This window comes from Vidua chalybeata, chromosome 3, assembly GCF_026979565.1.
Source record: "Vidua chalybeata isolate OUT-0048 chromosome 3, bVidCha1 merged haplotype, whole genome shotgun sequence".
Classification (NCBI taxonomy): domain Eukaryota; kingdom Metazoa; phylum Chordata; class Aves; order Passeriformes; family Viduidae; genus Vidua; species Vidua chalybeata.
The window spans coordinates 28,187,983-28,212,053 of record NC_071532.1 but is presented as its reverse complement, the minus strand read 5'-3'; the positions used below and the strand labels follow the sequence as shown (position 1 = coordinate 28,212,053).

Sequence of the window (24,071 nt, the reverse complement as noted above, 5' to 3'; positions counted from 1 at the left end):
TGCAGTTGTTAGGACAGATTAATTGCCATTTTCCCTGTTTTTTTTTTTTTTCTTTGACTTTTCTACTAGTTCTTGAAGCATGATGCATTACAGGCTTGAAAAGAAAATTCAAAAGTATTTTAAAGCCTCTGCTTTGAATTTCCAGCCTTCTTGAGACCAAAGATATGAGAATGAACTAAATATTTAATAGGGCATCAGTATATAAAGCCCACTGTGCTCATTTTCAAGTTAAATGTGATGCACTGGTGTCATGTAGGAATAATACACATTCTTTATGTCTGCATGACACTTCAATGAGTAACTGCAGATAAAGGTACACAAGACCCTTGGCACATAGTCAGGGAAATATGGAAACGTACATAAGTCTTAGCAATGGTCTAGATGAAGACCTAATGTTTCTGTTCAAGTTTCATAAACAGACTGGAATCTCATGGGTAGAAATAATAGGCTGTACAGGGCATTTATGCCATGCTTAAATTTAATCGGGCGAGTCATTATAATTAACCAACCCTTTCTCAGGATCCAAGTGTGTTCCATGTAACTCACCATCTGCTGAAGTGAAGCACAATCCTATATAATCTATTCTGTACAGATTTCTCAGGAATAGGATAACTGGGAGCGAAATTTCACATTTGCAAAAGCTGACTCAAAGTTCCCTTCTCTAATTCTGCCACACAGTAAAACAGCATCAATTTTTAAACTTGAATAGAATAAAGAGAGGCCTCCAACTGGTGTTGGTCAAGAATGTGTTGTCAAGCCTTTTCTAGTAGGACTAGAAGGCATTGTCTGCTTTAGGTTGTTGATATAGAGTGTTACTGTGCTATATATAAACTGCTGTGCATCCATGTTGCCTCCTCTGCATTGGACTCAGAGTTGTGATGACTACGCTGACTTTGGTCTTATCAGCTGTACCAACAGTACTTAAGAAGGTATATTAAAGAAATACAAGTTATGCAAAAAGATTCTACAGTGAAAGAAATTAATTGCATGCAAAAGCCTGATGATATTTCAGCAGATGACAAACCTTGTTTTGAAAGAAACCTTTTCCTAGGAAGAGGAATTGCCTTCAACATACATGCGCTTGTGAGATGTCCATAACTCTTCCTAAATACCAAGGTCCAGAATTGCTCTTGGTGCTCTGTTTCCACTAAAAATATGCTAATGACCTAATACAAACCTGGCTGCAGAGTTTGAAGCTCAAGGACATAGTTTTGTTTTCCTCACTCTCCCTAAATTATAGTTCGATATTTTGCCCGAGTCTTTCTTAGACTGATGCCATTTGAACAATATCCTCATATGTAAGAACTGGTGCTGTGGAAATGTATTGTTATCCAATTGCTGGTAGCACAAGGAACACCCCCAGGTCAGCAGCAGGCATAAGAAAGCTGATTTCCTGCACAATCATTGAAATTCCATATAATCTCTCCATTGGGGTGAAGTATTCTGCTATGACTTTCCAAGTGTAAACAGCAACATAAATGTGCTAGATGCATAAATACTGCCAACTCTGGCAGAATTTTGTGTTCTGGCACATATTACGTGTGAAACTTGCAATCAGTCTAACCACAGAGCCATTCAGAAAGAAAACAAGGCTAAAAAAATAAGAAAAAAATGTATTCTAGAGAAACGTTTGTGAAGTTGTTGCTGCTCCAGGGCAATAAATTTTGTGCAATGTAAATTTTCAGTGCAAATTCAAGGCCACTTAGAAAAAACATCTATTTAAAGAATAACCATAATTCCTTGGTGGTTATTAGATTAAATAATCAGTTATTTCTCTGAGGGCTTCTTTTATCCAGCGGTATATTTTAACTATTCAGTGGATTAAATTACAGGAGGGGGTACTATCTTAGAAAGCTGGTAGTCTTTTTATTAATTTCAACAGGTTTTAAACACAGTGAAAAGGCCAAAATGTGTGCAGTGCTGCTTGCTGAAAGAGAATTTAAATGGGATGAAGCTGCAGGCACAGATCCTTAGAAACCTGATATGTTACTGACTGAAGGACTCACAGTACTTCCTACATTTCTACCTGTGTGCAAATGAGAAGTATTTTATTTAACTCTTTGGCTTGCTGCTTTAGACTTTTTTTCCTCTTTCAGGATTAAGCTTTCCCATATTGCATTAAAATTTTAATCTAACCTCAACATGACAGAAACTAGTTAAAAATAGTTTTGGAAGGCAGAAGTGAGTTGACACTGATGCACCTTTTAAAAATAAGGGCCTTAGGAAATGTTAATTTATAAAAACAAAATGGAAGAGTTTAATAAGCATGGGACTATTGGAAAGCTGTTGCCATGAGCCACATAGCTGCATTATAAAACCCATACAGATGGCAGATAGAGTGATATAACCTTTATGAGATTAAAGAGGTGCTGCTGTAGGCACGCCAACATTATTTAAATGTTTTAAGAGCTTATCTTATTTTTCTCCTCCTAGCAAGGAAATGTTTTCCTTTGCTAGTGTTTATCTTCCAATATTTTATCAATATTTATGGAGCAAGACTGTTCTCTATGAACAATAACTTTTAGACACATCAGTTACCAATTACAGCATCAGATCTTCCTAAGCAGCTTAAGACAACATATTTTTTCAAGTACTGCATCATCTTGAGGGCTTCTCTGATGTTTTGTATTTCAAAGCAACAGGTTGTAGCTAGTCTGCATATATACAAGGACATTAATAATAGGGTTAAAGCATTTTCTTTATTGGAGAGAAAAATCCCAGGTCAAGGGTTTAAAGCACAGGTTTTTATGACTGTGTCATGCCTGACCTATTATATGGCTAAAGCCACCTCTGTCTCTTTCTACCTGCTGCTGGTTTAAACCAAAATCACCTTGGAGCAGAAACAATCTCTTTATGTGCATTTCTAGAGTGCCTAGAACAACAGGTTGATCTATTATTAAAATAATTTCTATACAGTTTAATTGCAAACAACTGTCATGCCTTTTGGAATAATCACCTAGTTCAATAGATTTTTCCATATTTTCATTTCCCCTGAAAATATTTCATTAATATTCTACAGTGGCTTAGTAGAGAAGGAATTAAAGAAACATAAAGTCCTACTCTCAGCACCACTACTCATTTTTCAGTTGAATGCTGGAACTGAAAAAACTTCTACATCCCAGGAAACATCATAAAGAGATGCTGTCATACACTGGTTATCACATGATGAATAAATCTAGATCCCAACAATCAGTAGTGAGATTGTCCTCACAGTTCCTCTGTGAGCTTGGTATTTAACACCAAGAGGCTAAGGTTACCTACTGCTGAGACAACAAAGGTGACACATTAGTTTGGGTGTGAGGCTGACGTCTCACAAAAGCCAGAAGCACAGAGGCCCTACTAGGGGTAGAAAAAGAAAACTCCTTGATCTAGTTGGTAGGAATGATGGATTTGCCCTGTGTTTTGGGTGGAGCTTTGTGAGCTCAGCAGGGACAGCACCTCACACACAGCAGTGATGATGGCAGAGCCATGCACAGAGCTGTGTTTCTCAAACAGTCCTTCACTCAAGGAAGGGAGAAAAGCCTATCTGAATTAATGGAATTTCACCAGTATCCAACTTTGTAGAGTGGAATAGAACTACTAAGTCCTAAGAAAGGAAGCTTGATGGAATGGGTAAAAAAGTAAATTATTCATACTCCTTCAAACAAAACAATGGCTCAGGCTTCAATAGACTTGTAACCTGAACTACAGGACAGCTGCTCTGCACTTTATCTGAAATTCATTTGCCTCTCCTTAGTTACTTTACCCTGCAGAGGCTGCAAGGCAGGAAGTCTGCTTTATCCAATAAAGGGTTGCTTAACCTATCCTCCCTGGGAAGGGACACACAGAATCACTGCAGATGTATCAATACACCAGCACTCTGGTGTATTGACACCAGGGAGCCAGAAATCCTTCCACAGCTCACAGGCACAAACATCACCAGATTTCAAAGCAACTCCTTTATTCTTCCTAACTATATCAGCAGGGTGAAGATGAATTCCTACTCTGCCAAGAGGAATTTCCAAAACCATCTATTTATTCTGCAGCAGGATGGTCATTCTGTATATTGATTAAACATCACCTGCTATGAGATAAAAAAATTACCCACATGGAAGCATATCATTTTTCTTGAGACAAGCAAGAAACTAAAGAAGGTGCATCAGAGCGAGCTGGAACACAATATTGTTTTCAACTACTCCCCAAACACCTTGCATATTAATTCACAATTCCAGCATTATCCCAGACTCTAAGGTGACAAAAAGGTACAGACATACAACTTCTGTTTCTGGCCTTGAGCTACAAGCATTTCTCCAGCAACATTAAACACTGCATTGAAAAATTTCAAAAATATTGTGTCAACTAAATATGCTTATTTAAGTCCAAGATAACAGAAAACTCCCTATTATATTTTTCATAGGGAAAAAAAAGAGATACAATACTTCAACAATATTATTAGTATTTTTCTGTCTTTCTTTTCTTCCCTTGTTTATTACATTAAGTTTTTGGTCTGAACACTGTGCTTTACAATATTACAGCTTATAATATTACCTGAGGCTCAAAAAGAATGACAATATGCTTCCATTTTATCAATTATGCATATACTTTTCCTGGAATAACATATGTATCAATAGGGTATATTTGGAGGAGGTTCTTGGCATCCTGGATACTTGCTATTAAGCAAGGGCTGAAAAATAAAAATTAGTCAGTCTTACCAGAAACAGTTGGAGAGGCAAAGCTCCCTCACAAACCCATTCCCTGGGGCATTGCTTCACACCATCAACCTCTTGCATAATCAGCATTTCTCTACATACAGAAGCTCCAGTGCAGAATATGGATTAGAGACCTGTAGTGTGGCATCGACAGAGGAAAGCTTTGCCACAGAATGATTTGATGCTAATTTCTAAGGTCATTTTCATGTCAAAGGTTGAAGATTTTTTTTTAATTTTTTAAAAATATTATGCGACCAAAGGTTTATTCAAGTTCATTTTCTGCCACTCATCCTGCTCTCCACATTTCTGGCCAGCACTTTTCACATCAGTATCTCATAGTTCTTGTTGGATGGGCTAATTAAAACTGCACAGCATTCTAAAGAGTAGGTGTACACCAATATCACTCAAGCTTACAGACAAAATGGTGGAGCTGGAGAAAGGCTGAATTAAATTACTTGTCTGGTGTCTCACATCAAATAAGAGGCAACCTCGGAATTTTAAAGTTTGGATCTGTATTTTCTTCACAAGAAAAACACTTGAGTAGTATTTTGTCAAGTAAATGTTTTAGCCTCTACTCATAGCACAAGTTGCAAAAACAGCCAGTCAAGTCTCCTTAGATGTTTGACAAGAGCTGTTAGTTATCTCTGTGATTGACTTTCACAGTCACAGTCAATATGTTCTCCGTGGTATTTTATATTTAAAATGCCTATGTAGTTACTTATGCAAGCTTTTTTCACAAAAAGAGACCAACTAACACTTGTTTTTCCACAGCCTTACCTACATTTATGCCAGAGGGTCATGAGTTTAAAAAAAACCCAAATTATCAGGGAAAGTGTGGAGAATGAATGATTAAATACATACAATGAAATACGTAGTAATTCATAATTAAATCCTCTATCTGTAATTTGAAAAGAAGACACTGATAGAGGACAACTTAGAAATTAAATTTAGTGGGCAGTTCTGTGTGAATTTTAAGACTGTGAGGATCACTGACACCATATTTTTGAACATATTCACCACAGTACAATTTTTTTTTTTCCATTTAGCAACAATGTTTAATGTTTTCACCACAGGACTTACATAGTTTCCCTGCCCACATGTACATTATTGCTGTGTATTTCTCTGCCTTCAGATGAAATAATTCTTAACTCTGTGTCCAGCTTCTATGAGTTATTACGCACATAGCACAGAAATAATAAAAAGAGAAAAATATCTCTGAACAGTGATATTGAACAGTATTTGAGGATTACAATCATCAATATCTAAGATCTAATGTGAGAAACTACTATGGTTTATGCATAAGAATGGTGAGAGTGGACTAATTTTAGCCTTAAGCTGATGTTACCCTAGCCTCACTATAGGTAACAGTTGTATAATTAATGTTGTCTCTATCTTTTCTTTGATATTAAATATGTTGGTCTGACAAGTTTGCATTTTTATTTTGCTTTGATTGTTTCCCAGGGCTTTGACAGAGAAATTGGCTTCCCATACAAAGATGCTTATTTATAGAAAATTTCTTCTTGTTCAAAACCAAATTGGTTTTAACTCCCACAATAGAAGATGGCCAAATATTACAAGATGACACACTCCCACTGCGTATGTGGATTTAAGAAAAAGCTAAGCAGCAAGCTAACAAAAAGCCGAGCCCTAAGACTTTCAGTTAAAATACTTGATAAAGAGCATTTGGTTCAGCTACATCAAATCCTGTGTACAAACACACAAAATAGCTTCTGAAAAAAAAAAAAAAAACCTTTTGAAATAGCCAACAATACTGAAGAAAACTCTAAATTTGTCAAGAACCATAAGAAAACACATTAAAAGAACTACATGGCATCACAATCTAACCTCAGACATATATGGTGTATTGGGGACTATGTGATGTACTCTAGCTGATGGACTGAGCTCAGGAATGGATTTAAGGGTTTTGCTGAATTGGGTCTGGAAGGTCCAGCAAAGAAAACAAGGGTTTTGGAAAAGTCAAGAGCTCATATAGGAGCTTCTCCACCAACATCTATGTTTAAGTCAATGCATTTATCATCCCTGTATTTCATATAAGTTGTTGAGGTTTTCTTTCCCTCCGAAGTTTCCCAAGACAGCAACATTTTACAAAAAGGCTCATTTTGGAAATCGTATTTCCCTTGCCAAATATAAAATTTTCTGGCTATTTCTGCACCTGCTGTCTGAATGTGAGAGAACATTTGTCAACGGCAGTGGAGAAGATTGCAAGTGGCTGAGTGACCCTTGTAAACCTGCCTTTGTTTTTTAGCTGAGCCATGTGAATTAACCACATTCAAGCTCTGACCTAAGATGCAATTACAAAGCAAACTTTGGTATCTAAGTCCCCCTGGAGAGGCAGCATATTTGAATTTCTGCTCACAACAGGGCAGGATCATTTCACAAGAGCCAAAGGTGTGACTTTTCAGGCAGCAGTAACTAGGTCATTTACAGCCATCTGTTCCTAGTCTCAGCCTCCCTGCAGTCATCACCAAAGCTGTGTGCTAATTAATTTTCACCTGTGAATCAGTGGAGACAGCTCCGAAACTAACAAATCATCCAGTTTCAGTCAACAGCTTCTGGACTCCTGTAGGTAGCATTTCCATGAGATTTCATTACCAATAAAGGTAAAGAGTTTTCTATGAAAAATCCCCTCTAAGGTTTCTGACCTGCTCCTTGTGCAGCAGCGCTCTGGAAGAACGAGAAGGCTTCATCTGATTCTTCAGGCCTCCAAATCTTCAAGCAAGCACTTAGGCACCCTCTTAGTTTTGTGTCTGAGGAGTTAGGTATATAAATGCTTGGAGATATAAAGTTAAAAGACCTGCTTGACATGTCATGGGAGGTCTGGGAGGAAGTAGGGAACTGGATCGTGGTTTTCCCAGTCCTAGGCAAGTGCTCCAAAACACTGCAACATCCTTCCACTGCCATGTGGCATTAAACAGGGCAAGTAGCTAACTGCAGTGCCACTGAAACTCCATTTTAAACTGTTAGAAGATTAATCCATAGTTCCAAACCAGCATGATTGTATTCTATTTGCTCTGAAGACTGATAAAGCAAACCCCATAACAGTATGTGTTTTTCAAACCTCCCAGCTCTGTCCAATGGCATAGTTTACACTGAGCTCTGAAGGGTTTTTGTGAACATGTTTTCCTTGTATATAGCCATGATTCCCTAAGATAAAAAAATATTCACATTCTTCAAATGAGTTGTTTTAGTTCCATGGAATGAGACTGCTTTTAAAAACAAACATTTGCATTATCACAATAGCGCTACTTTGATTTAGTAGGTACTGTAAAGGGTCCAACAGGAAAAAATTATGTAGGTAAATACTGAAAGAAAAAAATATCTTTAGACCCATGAAAGCTGCTCAATGAGAAATGAATGGTAAGAGATTATGATCTAGTTTCTATACTGTTGCCTGTGATTCTGTATCACAGGGCCTCAGCTAGGGCTCAGAAAAGTATGGTTTATAAGATGTGCACAGCATTCATGAATAGACCACATGAAATAAGGTCAAAATGACATCTCACAGAAAATACTATGCTCTCTCATGAGCATATAACAGCTTTGAATGGAAGTTAACCAAGTAGGATGGCTCCTAAACTATAGCACGGACAATTCCTCCCTGAATTCTTCACACACAGTATTGTCATGGTGACTGGAGAGAGCTGTCAGTTCACCTGGACTCAGACATCGCCAATCAATAAGATATTTGCAATCCTATCAGCAGGCATTAAACAGAATTCTAAGGGATATATTCTGTAATCCCTGCTTTTCAAGATATATGACAACTATATAACACAACAGAAGTAAAGGAGCTGGAAAATTACATCCTTAGAGGCTGATGTGTTTTTTTGTTAGAGAGCTGGTGTATCACAAGTCAGACTTGCAGCTGATGCTCCAAGAGTGCAGCCAGGCATCTTCTTGAAGCTGGTTACAGGACTGGGATCTAAAGGCCATGGTGCCATGCAAGTAAGAAATGAAAATACACTATTCCCAGGATCCAAGTGTTGTGTATTTCAAAACCAGGATCCCAATTCAAATCAAAGCGCTTCACCTTTACAAAAAGCAGAGGCCAAAAATACCCTTTTGTGTTTTGGCACACAATTTTTTTTGCACATTTGGGGCCAACTGGAAAAGAAAGAGTAAACATACCCACGGACATTTGCATTATAGGAATTGCACGTGTGAAGAGGAAGAAGGAGCAGAGCAGTCAGCACTGGAACTCTGTCTCGGATGTAGACCTGCAGCTCTGCACTGTGTATCAGACCCCAGGCACCAAAGCCTTACTCCTCCAGTTTTCCCTTTTCTCCTGGCAACGTGCTGCAACTCAGGTACTGCACGTGACCTTGCCTAAGTCTAGATTAAAACACACGTGGGAGAGAGAGGGGGCAGGGGCAGGTCACCCACATCTCTTAACTCGGGCTTTGGTTCCCGCAGGTTTTCACTTTGTGTTTCGAGGTACAGGTTGGGCTTTCCACCAAAAAAGCTGCACTGCAGAGAGGGCCAGCAGCACGTGCAGGAGCACGAAGGGTGATGAGCACTAGCATGGCTCTCCCCCACCTCTGCATGAGAAGCAGACCACTGACAGCACAGCAAGATTCAACATTCTGCAGAAGCTGGTTGTCAGCCTCACATTCTCTTCTTTCTCAACATGCAACTTTGGATTTTAAGCTTTTTTGGTGTGTGCTATGAGACATGCATAAATAAAAATGAGTGGTACCAAGTAATTATCACAGCAATTGTGATATCTTTATGTAGCACCTCAACAAATCAAGGGAAGATTTTGCCTTTTGGAGACAGAACATGAAGTGAGGGATAAGAAAATTGCCTATATAATGCTGCCACAGGGATGCCTCTCAAATCATTTTATCAGCAAAAAAGGAAGCCATGTCTGCTGGTAACAGCTAAAGATCACGTTCTAATTTTAGCAGTTGCAGTTAACTCATTCCCAATGGAGTTGCACTTACCGTGAGAAGGTTTCTAACTGCTTCAGCACTGAAAGGAAACAAGCATTGAGTCATTCAACTGCAGATCTATATGCAAATATGCTTTTTGGCCCATGAAGGGAAAGCACTTAGAATCCACTGCTATAGCGCAGTTAGCCAAACATTTCCACACATTTCTTATATTGCAAATGCTGAAAAAAAAATTTCATTTATCAACCAGTGTTTTAGCTGTCCCTACACAAGTCTGATCATTGGCATGCACATGCACTCTGTTAGGGACAGAGCGTGTGTATAGGAAATATAGGTACCTAAAATTGGTGAGAAAAGTTTTTATCAACAGATCTATTCCCCTTGACATCAAATGGTTCAACAATAATATTATTAATTTTACCCAAAGGTTATGTTTATATCTTATATAATTCAAGATCTATTAAGTCGATATCTTACATTTTACTAAGGTTCTGAAGACCATAATGAACTGTTCAATTTTTTCAATTATTAACTCCCAGAATAGCAATTCTGTATAAAGAATTTAGTTCCTCATATGGCAATTTTCTCTGTTGACCTCTATTGTGCCTACAATAGAATCCACATGACCCAAAAAACTTTCTTATAGCAAAGCTGATTTCGTACAAAGAAATTAATAAAATGCTTTTATAATTAGGAGACTTCTGGCTTATCCTAAAGCATGCATGTAGTTCTAGGAAAATTCCAGCAACTAATATCTAAGGGTATTAAAAAAAGGTAAGGACACTCTTCTAGTGAACAGTGATAAATGTGAGGCTCTTTAAAGAGTGATTTTTTTCAATGAATTATGTAAGCAGATTTGCACTTCAGAATAAAATCTTGAGCAAGTTATTTCACAGTAGGGAAAGAGAATTTCTTTTTCATTTGAAGAGGATACAAATAAAGAAAAATACAAAAATATTAAATCCAGTAAAGGTCAATAAAATTACGATGTAATGTCAAAAGGTAAGTGTTCTTGAACTGCCATGTGGTTTTCTGCCTAGATTAATCCCTGCTGTGAGCCTGTGACTGATCAGAGGCAGGGAAATCCCATGAGAGCTGCTCTCACACATGCATCAGGGAGGGTTTGGAATGAAGAGTGCAGGTTGTCACTAGAGATGAAACAGCAGAACTGGGGACCTCTGTATTCATTGGCAAAATTCACTGAGCATGCTGACAGTATTCAGAAGGACATCCACGTCTACACACGGCAAAATTCCTGAGGGTGATCCCTTCAAGGCACTAACAGGCAGACAGATGGAAAAACCCTGTCTCTTCCCCAAGAAGAGGCCATGGGCTGTAATGACTGGGGCTCAGCACTGTGTTAACGTGCAGCCAGCTCTGCAGAGGCAATCGGGCTGGAAAAGAGGGCAACACAAATGGGAGTTCCACTGCCATTTTTCCCCAGATGTGCAGATACTGATAAACAATGGGGGAGGAAATGGTTTTCAAATAGCTACAGCTCAAAACAAAAACAAACCTGAAATGTATGAGGATGTGCATTACAACTGATATAAAAATGCATTCCTGTTCTACTTAGAAGGGCAGATGAGCACCTAAAAATGTGTTCAACTTCAGGTGTAAACTCCAGTCCTTGTGTTTCCATGATACACAAGCTCACACTAATTTTTAAGAATATCTGCAAACATTGTTGAACTGTGGCCTGAGAGTAGAGAAAAAGGCACTGCCCTAAAATTCGAGGGTAACTCCAAGGGTTACTATGGAAAGCTCAGATGATATATAAGTCCCATAGTTATTTTCACTGCTCTTAATATTTCGCATCCATTGCTACAAATATCTCAAATATGTGAGCAGTTAGATACAGAAGAGTTAACTTTACAGAAAAAATACTGCTGCTTAAATTCAGAGAGGAAAGGGTGATTATTAAAAATTAGTATTACTAAAATTTATTCTAAAATTGAGTAGTAAATACATATATTCACCTTATATATAATAACATTGAGAATGCTCATTTGCATCTTGGGTTTGATTAGCCTAACATATACTGGTACCTCTTTTAGTCTGGGAGCAATATTATTACTCTTTTTTTTTTCTCCACAAATATCAACTATCTATTACAGTATAGACTTTTTAAGCTAAATTTCTGTGAAAATTTATCCTCTAGACTCCTTACTTGATATTTTATAGAAATATGCATCTTAATTCACTAGACAAAAAAACATATTTTAGGACAGTGAAATGAAAATTGTTGTGGGCTGTTGCAAATGATACTGAAAAATATTTCCTTTTTTGCAAGCTTCAATTACACTGAAAAATATTTTTCCTTTTGCTATAATTAGCATGTGTCTCTCTCATATGTATTTTTAATGAACAAATTCACATGATAAAACAGATTGGATCCTGATGGAGCACAAAAAAGTTGCATAAAGAACCAGTTGGGACCTTAGATGGGGTGATTATTTCTGAACTGAGTGTTCAGAACATGTTCAGAACCTAATGGCTGCTCCCCAGCATCTCATTCTTATTTTTTTGCTTTTTTTTCTTTTTCATTTGGTGTCAGGACTGGGTAAATTGCGTGCTGAGTTTTCAAACATCACCTCCTAGTCATCTCTTCCCATTGCAATTATATTGCATTCAACTTTGCTTTTCAACTTTGTGCTGGCAGTGCTGAGCTGCATGATCTCCTATCACAGGACAGGCTGCCTGTCAGGGACTGCTGTCTGTCTCCAGCTGCTCTCAAAGAACAGAGCATTTAATTGTTTTCTTGGACATTAGGGCATCCCTAGCAGCAGAACCAGGCAGTGCTTTCCACTTGGAGCTCCAAAGGCTGGAGACTTTCAGAACCCAGAGGAGAACAAGCTACCCCAGCTCTAAATAATCTCAGAGTAAAGGTGAAAGGAATCAAAGGAAAAAATTAGAAAGGAGATTGCACATGTCAGGGAAGGAGACAATGGTATGAAGAAGGAAAGTACCAAAAAAAAAAAAAAGAAAAAGAAAAAATGGAAAACCTCTGTGAAAGACAAAGAACAGATCTCATGTGAAATAGAGTTTCAAAGGATAAAAAGCATTCCCTGCTATGCTGCTCCAGCACCTGCCAGAGTGGTGCAACAGCACATGTTCAGGCACCTCCTTGTCTGAGGAGTGTCAGTGAGGTCCAACTTCCCTGTGTTCCCCATTCCAGGAGGTTTCTAATGTTACTTTAAACTGTTCATTATTTGGAGAAGAGGAGCAGACACAGACCCCTGAGCACTAAGACCCTTGTTTGTGCCCCACCCTGGCTGCAGAGCCAGCAACAGCTCTGCTTTCTCCCTGGTCTGCAGCCCTGGGAGTGGGGAGGGGGATTTCCTAGGATGAGAACAAGCAGAGCTATCATACATGAGTGATTTGCAAAGCCAGGACTCATCCCACTACACTTCAACCACCTGCAATTTAAACATCTAGTCCAGGTAAGTTGTCTGGGCTGCCTCCCAGATCAGTGGAGAGATCACTGCCTGTGTAAGACTCTTCTCATCCTTTGACAGGCACTTCTCTATAACATTGGGAAAACATGAAATTGAAAATTCTAAAACTTCAAAAGGTAATCAGTCTCACTTTCAGGATCCAATTGCTAGGGATTAGTCTGATATTACTAAAGTCTTTGCATCAAACAACTCTCAAAATGCCATCAATCTGGGCTGGAATCAGAAGCCTAAGAGCTCATCAGCTCAGCAACCTCTTACCACTCTCTCTGAATTGTTGCATTCCTCATTAAAAGAAAAAACAAGAAGTGCCATAATGAATTATGTCCAAATAACCATCAGATTATCATGTGCTAGTATGTTAACTTTCCTAGCTGAATCTGCCATTAATGGGATTAAATGTGCACATTTTCCATGCTTATCTCTATATTTGCATACATTCTTTCTCTTCCCTCTTTTTCTTATTTACCTTTTTCTTCAACTACCAGATTTTCTAGGCTTGTGAAATAATCACAGAAGTGAGGAACAATCTGATGTTACTTGTTGTAATTAAGCAAGATATTAAAGATCTTTTAAAAACAGGCTCTTAAAAAAAAAAAACAAACAATAACAAAAAAAAAAAAAACCACCAGACTGTAGCTTCTTGTCTTAGTCTGAATTAAATCAAGGAAGGGCCAGACAGGGGAAGACAAGAACAGAATAGAGGAACCTCTGGAAAAATAGTTACTCTTCCATGATATCAAGCACTTCTGGGGAAAGCAAAAGCTCATTAAATTTTACCAATTAATCTGTAAATGAAAGGCTGAAGGAGATTATCATCTCAGTTGCTTTTAAAGGAAATCAGCTTCTAGCCTGGAAAAGATGCCATCAGCTCTATATTTCTCTGCTGTACACTACTTTTCAAGTTCTGAAAATTTTAGAGGATAACCTACACTGTAGATGCATTTATATTTTGCTGGATGATCAGAGGTGCCCTAAACCTCATTGTATACAAACTAAAATAAGTGAAATTTGCAAGTTCTAATCTTTGCCAATAGAAGTAGTACTAAGTCTTATTAATGAAATGCTGATAATATTAGTAGATAGAACATGCAAAGTTTGGCATGTGCCAAACATGGCTCTTTGCTGTAATGCAACCTCAGATAATAATGTCAAAAACTGTTATTGAAATAATGGATCAGTAACACGTATGCAGTAAGCCTCATTCTCTGCTAAGATTTCATTTTTTCTTACCTGGTCTCTTCTGTAGCTATAAAGAAACCATCATCTGAAGCATCAAGCCAATTTTGCCTCTGTCTCTTGATCACTGGAATGGTGCTTGTCTTAATGGCACTTGCACTGGCCTGCAAGGCCTTACCATTAGTCATATGGATGTGGGGAGCAGCATGCTGAAATCATAGTAAAAGGGAAAGGTGTTTGTCTGAGAATAAGCATAATTCCATTAACGAATTCTGCTGTAAAGGGCAGCCTACAGACATCTCAAAACTCGGCTCATCTGCCTCAATCAGTACCTGGGGGTAAGATAACAACCAAGCTGTGCCCATTGACATGTTTTATGCATAGGTTTTAAAGCTCTTTAAAAACTAAATTAACTATTGCTAATGCCTTTTTATACAAAAAGGTATTGAGGCATGAGTCAATGCCATGAACTAAGCAATCCAGAAACAGAAACCCATTGATTTTAGGAGAGAATTAACATTTTCTGAGCAAAAAAACTAACATCCCAAGCACAGAGACACAAGACCTATATTTTTCATCCAAGTATGGCACTAAACTAATTTCAAAAAATGCATACTTCTCATTTTGCAGGTCCTTACTCTGCCTGTCTTTGTTTTTAAATAGAAGTCACTGAATAAAACAAGCAGTTTCGTCCTGCTGCTAACCTGTACAGAAGTAGGAAAACAAAGGTTTATATCATGCTGTTGTCATGTTCATGTTATCATGTTCATGTTGTCATGTTTTAACCATGCTGGTGCCATGATTCTTATGTTTACTCACTGGTCTTTATCTAGTTAGAGCTACCTGCAATACATCTGCATTCATTTCATAGCTGATAACATCAAATTGAAAATGATGTTTTGATTTGCCACTAAATCTTTACCTGAAGTAATTGTGCAATGAGAGTAACTACTCAGATTTAACAAGAAAAGCTGCCTTCTTACACATGAAGAGAGAGTGAGAATGTTTTCTGTATCATCTGCAGGTAATGTTTTGGAAGAATACACCATGACAAAAATATTAATCTTGGAAATCTTAATCTTGTTTCTCCACATAATCAATTAGCAGCAACAATTGGGCAAAACCCAATTAACTAACAACAATTGGGCAAAACCAGTTACGATAGAAGACATTATACAAATACTAAAATTTGCTTACTTTATCTCACATGGATTCAATATTATGTTTTCCTAGGGAGAAGTACTATTTTCTTGGTAAAATAATATCAGTATTCCACATTACTGATAGCATTTTTGCAACATTCCTAAAATACATCCAGTGCTGCACATTCATGGGAGTAGCCCCTAATTAGGAGACCAACATCACAGTCACCGAGTAAGGAAGGGGATGGTAGCACCCAAAAAAACAGCAGAACAGAGCACAGAACTGATCTCTTAAATTTTGTCATAAAAACATAAAAGCCAGAAAAGATAAACAAGGGCATAATTTTTTCTGAACAATTCTAACACTCATATTCAAAGCATTATATTAAAGTCATGACAAAACTTTCACCACACCCCGAGCCACACCATTTAGTCTCTCCAGTAGGACAAATTTTATGCATTGGACAGAATATTTCCATCTATTCATTATGCTACTGTGAGTAACCGAGCCATCTCTTGTGTGATTCCTTAGATCTCATGTAACAAAACCAAAAAAGAAGAGGAGAAACAAGACATCATATTTGAGTGAGTCACACATAAATCTTTCTTAGAGCTAAACTATTTTCCTTTGTCTTAAAAACAAAGAAGATTTAGGGTGAATTTAATCATTGTTGCATATAGGGTCATTAATCTATCTTTGTAGCCCTTTGAAATATTGACTTAATTTTTTCCATTTTTTTCAGTCAGTGTCTAGACTGCAGTTTGGCTTTCACATATTTTTTCATATTGGCTTTGGTGGGGAAAAAGACCTAAAAGACATGCTACTAGAAGTAATTCAGCTGTTATTTAGAATAAAATCAGGATAATGTACATAGGTGCTGTGAAATTAGAAATTCATTAAGGTTTTTAACTGCTGATCTCTTCTTGTACACAGTGGGTGGTGCTCAAAAAGAGAGTAAGGAGTCATGCATGGAAAACACTGCCACACATCAGATTTCCCATTCAATATTTGTATCTGGCAATTTCCTGTATCATACACTACAGAGGAACATTCAAGGGCTCCAATGGTATATTTTTGTTGTGTTTCCCTACTCAGTAATGGGTTTAAGGTATCTCATGTAATGATTCAGATCTTTTCCAGACTCCTTTCTAATACACCATTGAATGTTTCCTTTAGCCAAGATAAGAAGTGCAGGCAAAAAATGTTCAGAAAATGTACAAGGTACAAAAAGTGTCTTTCCTGTGGCATAAACACTGAAAAACAGTGAAGCCTGATGGAAAAAGTACTTGTCTTTTCATGACAATTTTTCCCCTGGCAGAGCCAGATACTGCAACTAATTCTGTTTTTTCTACTTTTATTAGCCCCTAATCCTTATTCCAGGTAAGAGATAACATTATAGAAAATGACACAAGGCTTACAATATAATCTCATTTCTTTTGCATCAAATTGGTTAGAATTTTCTCTTTTATTTCCCTTCTACCCCAGCCCTTTCAAGCTATTTGAAGAAATTAATTACATTTCACAGAAGGACAAGAGAAAATAAGACCATTGTTCTCCAGTCTGTGCTAGGGACCACATTAATTTCAAGTTAATATAAACAACTGAAGCTCTTGACCAGGAAATCAGTTCATTAGTTCCTCTCAAAAAATATATTCACCAATACATATGAAAATGAGCATTCAATGACACTGTCACACTAATATGAACACCAAGAGCAAAATGAACTTTCATACAAAGTACTCGTTAAATGCTTTTATTTTATGATGATGATGAACTCAAATTTTCCCTCCTAGTTATGCCAGAAAGGTTATGAAAGCCTCAAGAATACTCTCCCTGTGCTACCACTGAAGTCCTTCTCATTTAAAACTCTGCTTGCAAAAAGCTTCAGCAATTTCCTCACAACACCACCGTGTGCAATCACCTGCTGCTGCTTTGATTTGGACTGTGTATATCACTAATGAGCTGTGCTCTGAGTTTGCAACAGAGCCACTGGTGTTAAGGGTCTGCATGCCAGGGGGCACATCAGAGCAGCACCTGAGCATCAGGAGTTTGCTTTTTGGCTAAATCTTCCTCTGTGATGAGTGACTCCTTTCTCCCAAGTTCTTCATCTCAGTCTGAGCACATTCATTGAGATCTCTTGTTCCTCTGGGACAGAACTGTTCCATGCTCAAAAGACATCAGGAGAAGAAACTTTGAGTACACTTGAAAGAAAAACTTCTCAAGACAAAGAGAGTTCTGATTCAGGCAAATTTACATCCCTTAAAGAACACAAATATTTAAGTCATCATGGGGTTATCTCTGGGAAGAGTCTCACCTGTCAAACAGGTGGTGTCCAAGCTGCAGAGTGAATGCACCCTCAGAGACCAAAGGCAATCTTTTCAAGGCCTTCAGCAAGGAGGACTTTACATAAAGACTGGTTGTTGTGCAGCTTCACCTGCCCCCTCCTGATCCATTTCTCTGCTGCTTGCAAGTGCTGCTCATCAAAACTCATCTGCATTTTTTCACAGTGGGCAACTGAGACACCTCCAACTTCCAAGGAACACAGGTGATCCCTTCACAAGGAAGCTACATCTCTTTGTCCCTGTCAAATCTTCTGGGAACAGCAGCACTGACTTACAACTGCAAATCAGGTCTTTCAACACAAGATGCACCTGGCATAAGGCTTTGCTGTGGCAAGGAAACCAAGGAAATGACTGTGTAAGATCACTATACACATGATATTTGCTCTGGTGGCAGCTATGAGTCCAATGAAGTTTGGATACCATCCCAAAAACACCTTAAATTAAAGTGGCAACTTAATATAGCATTTTTATTACTGAGAGTACATCTCCTGTTCTCACTGGCTCCCAGAGAAGCACAAGGACACTGAGATGCATGATAGTAGGACAAGAGAGGAATCCTGTACAAATTCAGAAATGGGACCCAGATCCTAAATTCCAGCCAAGGTTCCTGCCTATAAGTTGCCCAGTTTGTAGTGCTATATAAGTGGTTGAACATTTATTCATTGGGAGCCACTAAAATTTCTGAAAAGACACTCAGGTCTGAAGACATTCAGCTTTGAAATAAAATACATAACACTTACAGTAATTCAAAGTGTAAAAATTAACAATGAACATTTGTACTATGGCTGAAGGAATGTTTAACTGAACTACCATAAATTCCTAAGCAGATTTCAATTTATGATTTATGTTTTCCCCCATTGTTTCTAAAAGGAAAACATTCCCATTGCCTTTAATTAACATTTTTCATTTTTTGTTGCATCTTTAAACAAAAAAAAAAAAACCAAAAAAAATCAATTGAAAGCAAGCAGAGCAAAAGAAGCCCTCTACAAGAAGAAAAAAATCACTAGAAGAAATCAGCAATGCTCAGATGACTGGCAATAACCCATATTAATTGGTTCCATATATTTTGCATTGACCTAATTATACAATACATCATTTAAAATGAGTTTAGAATTACCTTAAGTTTAAATCAGGTATTGATTCTCTTTTGCCACACCTGAAGTATTCCTAATTCCAAAGGGATTAGTATTATACCTTTAATAAGCATCAAGGCTTGGGGCTGGTTTACTTATTCATAGAAATGTGAGATGAATGCAAAAATTAATACCCAAAATCTCTACACAGCATGAAGTTGCAAATGTTGATAATTGTATGCAGGCACACAACCACTTTGGGTATAGAATTTCATTTAAAAACCCAAAGGCTATTAAAAATTAATTATTTTCAAACAACAGGTCATATATAAGAAAATAACCAAGTACTCAACACAAGTGTAACTTTAGAACCACTGGATTTGCTACCAAACCTTTCACAAACACCTATAATAGTTGTAATGCTGAAAATCTAAGTCAATCACTTTTATGTGCAAGCGAAACAAACCCACCAAAAAAACCCAAAAGAAACTACCCTCCTAAAAGATGACAGCTGACTTGCCAAAGCATCTGGGCTAAAATACTGTAATGTTTATAGTCCCTGTTTGTCATATATGGCAAACAAGCCATATAACCTCTAAATAAATCATGTCTTACAAGGTATCATTTTGAAGTAAATAATTATTTATGGAAATCAGTAAATTAGTAATGAAAGATTAGGCTAGGCAACTATGCACAGAATAAAAAGAAATTTATTTTATAGTCAAAACAGAGCAGGGTCTCCCTCTCCCCCCATCACACAGATGCTTAAAATATTTCCTGGGTTTTTATTTTTATGAACAAGTATCTAAACCAAAAAATAGGCAGCTATCATCACATTTAAATACAGAATAAAAATTCTTGTAATGTCCTCAGAAAAACTGGACTTTGATTTTTTAGCAGAACACTCAATACCTTGCTGGCTTTGACTCCAGCATAAATCTGAATCTTTGGAGACAAGGCCAGATTTAATGCCTTACATTATTTCAACACCTATAAATGCAACTTTAAAGAAGTTCAAAAACTTCACCTTGGTAAGGCAAAAGTTTTTTTACATCAAAGTGGCCAAGGCAGTAATACAAATTTGCTGTGGTACCTCTCACATTCTGATGACTACAGGTCATGCTTTAACTTTTTATGTTACAGTATAACCGTAATCAGTCAGAAAAGGGGGACTTAATTTCAAAGTATTTATTGCAGTAGCATTTTACATTGGCTCTCAGCAGCATTGCTTTACTACATCTGTATTGAATGTATCATCTCATACTGTTTCTAATGCAAGGAATACCATATTTCCTGGTTTTACTGACAGTTTCTACTTACTCATTGGGGAGTAAGAAATTTTCCTTTACACATTCAGTTTTGCTTTAGTTGCAGAGTAGAACAGACATTGCTATAACAATTTCTCACTAAGCAGAATACTTACATTTATTTCTACCTTTATTTATATAAGCTCAATGAACAATTACTGCACACACTGCAAAATATTCATTTGAGGTCTGAGCCACCGGAGCTGTCAGCAGAGAGATCTGGAGAGGTTCAAAACACAGGGACCTCAAGAACTCAAGCTATTTAAAAACCTTTTCCTTCTCTCTTTAAAAGTTAGGATATGTTTTGGTGTGAGAAAAAATATATGGGAAAAATCCTCACTCTTTTGGCTCAGTTTTTAGAACTGTTCTGATACATTAATGGAAAAGAGAGACTGAGTATCTTCAGAGTAGAGTTAATAGGACAAAAAAGAGTAAAGGTAAAGCACAGTGAAGGGTTCACCAGCTTCAACATGATTGCCCTGCTCTTTTCCCAAAACTAATGCAACATGGAAAAAACACTGAAAAGTTTTTCAATCCCTTCCAAAATTTTATAACAGAGGAATACACTTGAATAACTAAGCATCTTCTTTTGAAATGGGTGTATTTAAAACAAATTCATGACCAAGAAGGAATACATCACATCCAGTAGGAAACAGAAACATCACTTTTCCAGACATCTCTACTATTTTGAAATGTTGTGATTCCTTACCTATTTATAATTCATTTGCACTGGATTATTAATGGCTATTAATGATAAAGGCAACAAACTATATAAACCCTTTATCCCCTGCAGAATGAAGAAATCCATGGGGGAATTTACATGTCCCATAAATGCCATACATAAAGAAGAGGTAAATAAACTTGGAGGGACACCCTAAAAACTATAGGAATGGAAATAAACAAGCTCATGTCATGATTTGCTGGGGCTTACTCTAAAATTTCGACACTCGCCTCAAAAACTGGTATTTTCCAAAAGCAGAAAGCCCTCTCCTCAAACACCCACAGGAGAGGCATCAATCACTTCCTGCCAGAGAAAGGTTTTCTCTATGTGAATTGCTGTTCAGCCCTTACCTAACTTTATTATGAGTTTGAAAAAGAAAAAGACCAACATTTCTCACCCTATAAAAATGCAAGACAGACACTAAGTGCGTGACATTTTTTTACATAAAGCTTTCTAATTTCATTTTTGAAGGTGTATCTATCCACTTAAACATTTCCCTATTTCTGGAACCCAAATTATCAAACTCAAGGTAAAGACAGAAACTGGCCTCTGAGGAATGTTATGCAAAAAAATACTCAGCTATTGTTCTGAAATTTAAATGTGCTCTGCCCCATGTGATATAGATAGAATGCAAGAAATTTTATCAACATTAATTTGACATAATCAAAAATCACTTAAACACCGAACATAGAATTGTAGTTTAATTTTTCAGCTATTCAAACTGAGAGCACTGTTACCTCTTAGGCTCTTTAATCTCTGATTTTTCTCCCCAAGATTTCTCATTAAATAAAGACAGACTCATTTTATGTCTAGAATGATACTGGACTTTGTAAAAAAAGAAAAGCCAATGGCTTAGGATACTACTATATCTACTTCATTTTAAAGGAAACAATCATAGCTATAGGCAGATCAATACCTATAATCTCCTCTATACTTACCATGATTGTTCTTGTTGTATGGCTGGGTGATTCTGGAAAATAAAAGAAACACAGCATATTAGAATGTTTTCTTTATCCACAAAAGCCCTAAGTTCTGAAGCTCACCCTGAAGGCTAAGATGCTTCTGGCTCAGCTACAACAATGAACACATCAAAAACGCAGAGACTGGAAAGATTCCTCATGAAACAAGCATGAGATGATCATTGGTCCTGAATATATATGGCATGATATAATACGTTGTTAACTGCACTCATTCTCTTTGCTTAATTATCCTCTTCTGCAAGAAAATATAAAAATGGAACTAATTTATAATTCATGTTTGAAGAAGTGAGGGTTTTTTCATTTTGCTTTCAACATATGGCATCATGAAGGGTTAGCTCTGCAGACAAAAATACAGATAGTATCAACATAATTCCATTACTCTTCCCATTTAAAAAAAAAAAGTGTTATAAAACTAGACAACCCTTTTTCTGAGAATTCTGAGGTGGATGCTCAGTTTGAAATTGACAAAGCTTATTGAGAAATGCAACATGCACAAAAGTTAACTATTCTCTCCCATGTGATAAATCAGGAGTCAATCAACTGAGCTCATGGTTATATTTATATAAATTGCAGAGCAATCACTACTAGGCCAATAATTAACATAGATTTCACCTTGCTGTTTAACTCAGATTACTTTTGCTTTTTACTTTCCCCAAGAACAGAAATCACACTCTTTTTGGCTTTAAAATGTTACAGTTCACATATTAGAGACCTTGTTCTTTTTCAAAGCCGTGCAACATCAGTAACAAAACATAAAGAGTTAAAAAACCTGATAGAAACTCACTGCTGGTCTACAAGATGCAAGATGACACTCAGCAGTCTCACAGACTTGCTCAAAAATTTGGACAGGACACCTTGTTGGCTACAGAGAGTTCTTAAGGAAGGGACATTTATCAAAACTATATGTTTTTATAAAATGTACACAATTCTGAATGAATTTAATCAGCAGAGTCTCAGTTTTGCAAGCGAGATAAATGCTAAATAATTACTTTTTTTTTTTAATTCTTGTCTTGGTTCCAAATTGCAACTTACAGGGTTTCCAACTAGTATCACGTACACAAAGAATTCTTGAGAGATTTTATTATTGTTAAAAATTGTATTAAAGAGACTAAAGGGTCATGAGAACAGCTGCATATCTCTCTCAAAAAAAAAAAAAAAAAGTAAATACACTCTTAAAGCGGCATTTCCCTTTCATTTTGAGGAGATGCCTTAACCAGTCCAAAGGTATAGTTCAATCACTGATAGAAAAAAGGTAAGCCATTTTAAACATCTCAAACTATTTTTAAACTCCAACATTCAACAGAAATTCCAGTATCTAGTTTTCATTTACCTTTGTATAAGTCTTCATACTTAATCAGTTTTAAATAAGAAACATTTATATCACTAAGGTCACATTTACAGAGGTACTGTAATGTGAATATCTACCTAAAGCCAGCAATATCTTAGTTGTGAGCTCCTCTTCCAGCCCTCTTGCCTCTCTTTTTTCATGTAAAAGTTATCATATATAAATATACATTTAGGTCACCAGTCAGGCAATTTTTAAACTCTTAGTATAAGAACTAAATATTATAACAGTCTACTGCTTCCTGATACTTGAACATATTTGGCACTCTTATAGAGTAAGAGAAGATCACAGTAGAGTGAAGAACTCTGTAATCTGTTAAATTTTTATCTTCACAGTAATTTTTGTTATTAAAACTTTTTTTTTTGACGCCCCAATAAAATAACATTTCAGGAGCTGAATATTCCTGGGGAAACACAGAGACTGCATTAATGAAATAATAATTGAGACAAAGATTCATTTCTTTTATAAGCATAAATATCCAGAAAAAAAAAAAACCCAACCACCTTAGCTCCAAGAGCACAATATATCCTGAAGAACTCTGAATGTAGGCAGAATTATCCACAAAGTTCAACACAAAGAATGGGGCTTCTTGTCTCTTGAAATATAGAAGAGATGGATTACAGAGTGCTTTCAGTCACTCCCAAAATGATCAAAGCCTACAAACAAAAATCCACATTTTTTATACTGAGATATTTGAAACTTTCCCTCTTACTCAGAGGTGCTGTGCTTTTGGCATAGCTCTATATGCCAAATCTATAAAAAACGTGCTTAGCCATGGTTGTCCCAAAATACACAGACACACTCTCACTCAGTTGTCTGTGAAACTGAGAAGATCTCCCGAAAATGAGCTGAGGAACAACTGAATTTTCCTGGAAACTGTTAAACTGTGTATTTTTGAAAAGAACCTGACAGACACTGTTAATAC

At 36.9% G+C, this 24,071-nt stretch overlaps 1 protein-coding gene across 2 annotated transcripts in view; it reads right to left on the bottom strand.

The window, feature by feature from the left end:
• Window positions 1-24,071, bottom strand: part of MTA3 (metastasis associated 1 family member 3) — a 134,814-nt gene that overhangs the window by 2,885 nt on the left and 107,858 nt on the right. The window contains exons 17-19 of one of the 2 annotated variants that reach the window (XM_053938011.1): window positions 21,760-21,791; window positions 14,290-14,444; window positions 9,653-9,680 (exon numbers count right to left, since the gene is read on the bottom strand). In XM_053938011.1, the coding sequence (XP_053793986.1) occupies window positions 9,653-9,680; window positions 14,290-14,444; window positions 21,760-21,791 (215 nt within the window). The remainder of the gene's footprint in view (window positions 1-9,652; window positions 9,681-14,289; window positions 14,445-21,759; window positions 21,792-24,071) is intronic. The other variant, XM_053938010.1, reaches the window with a different exon arrangement.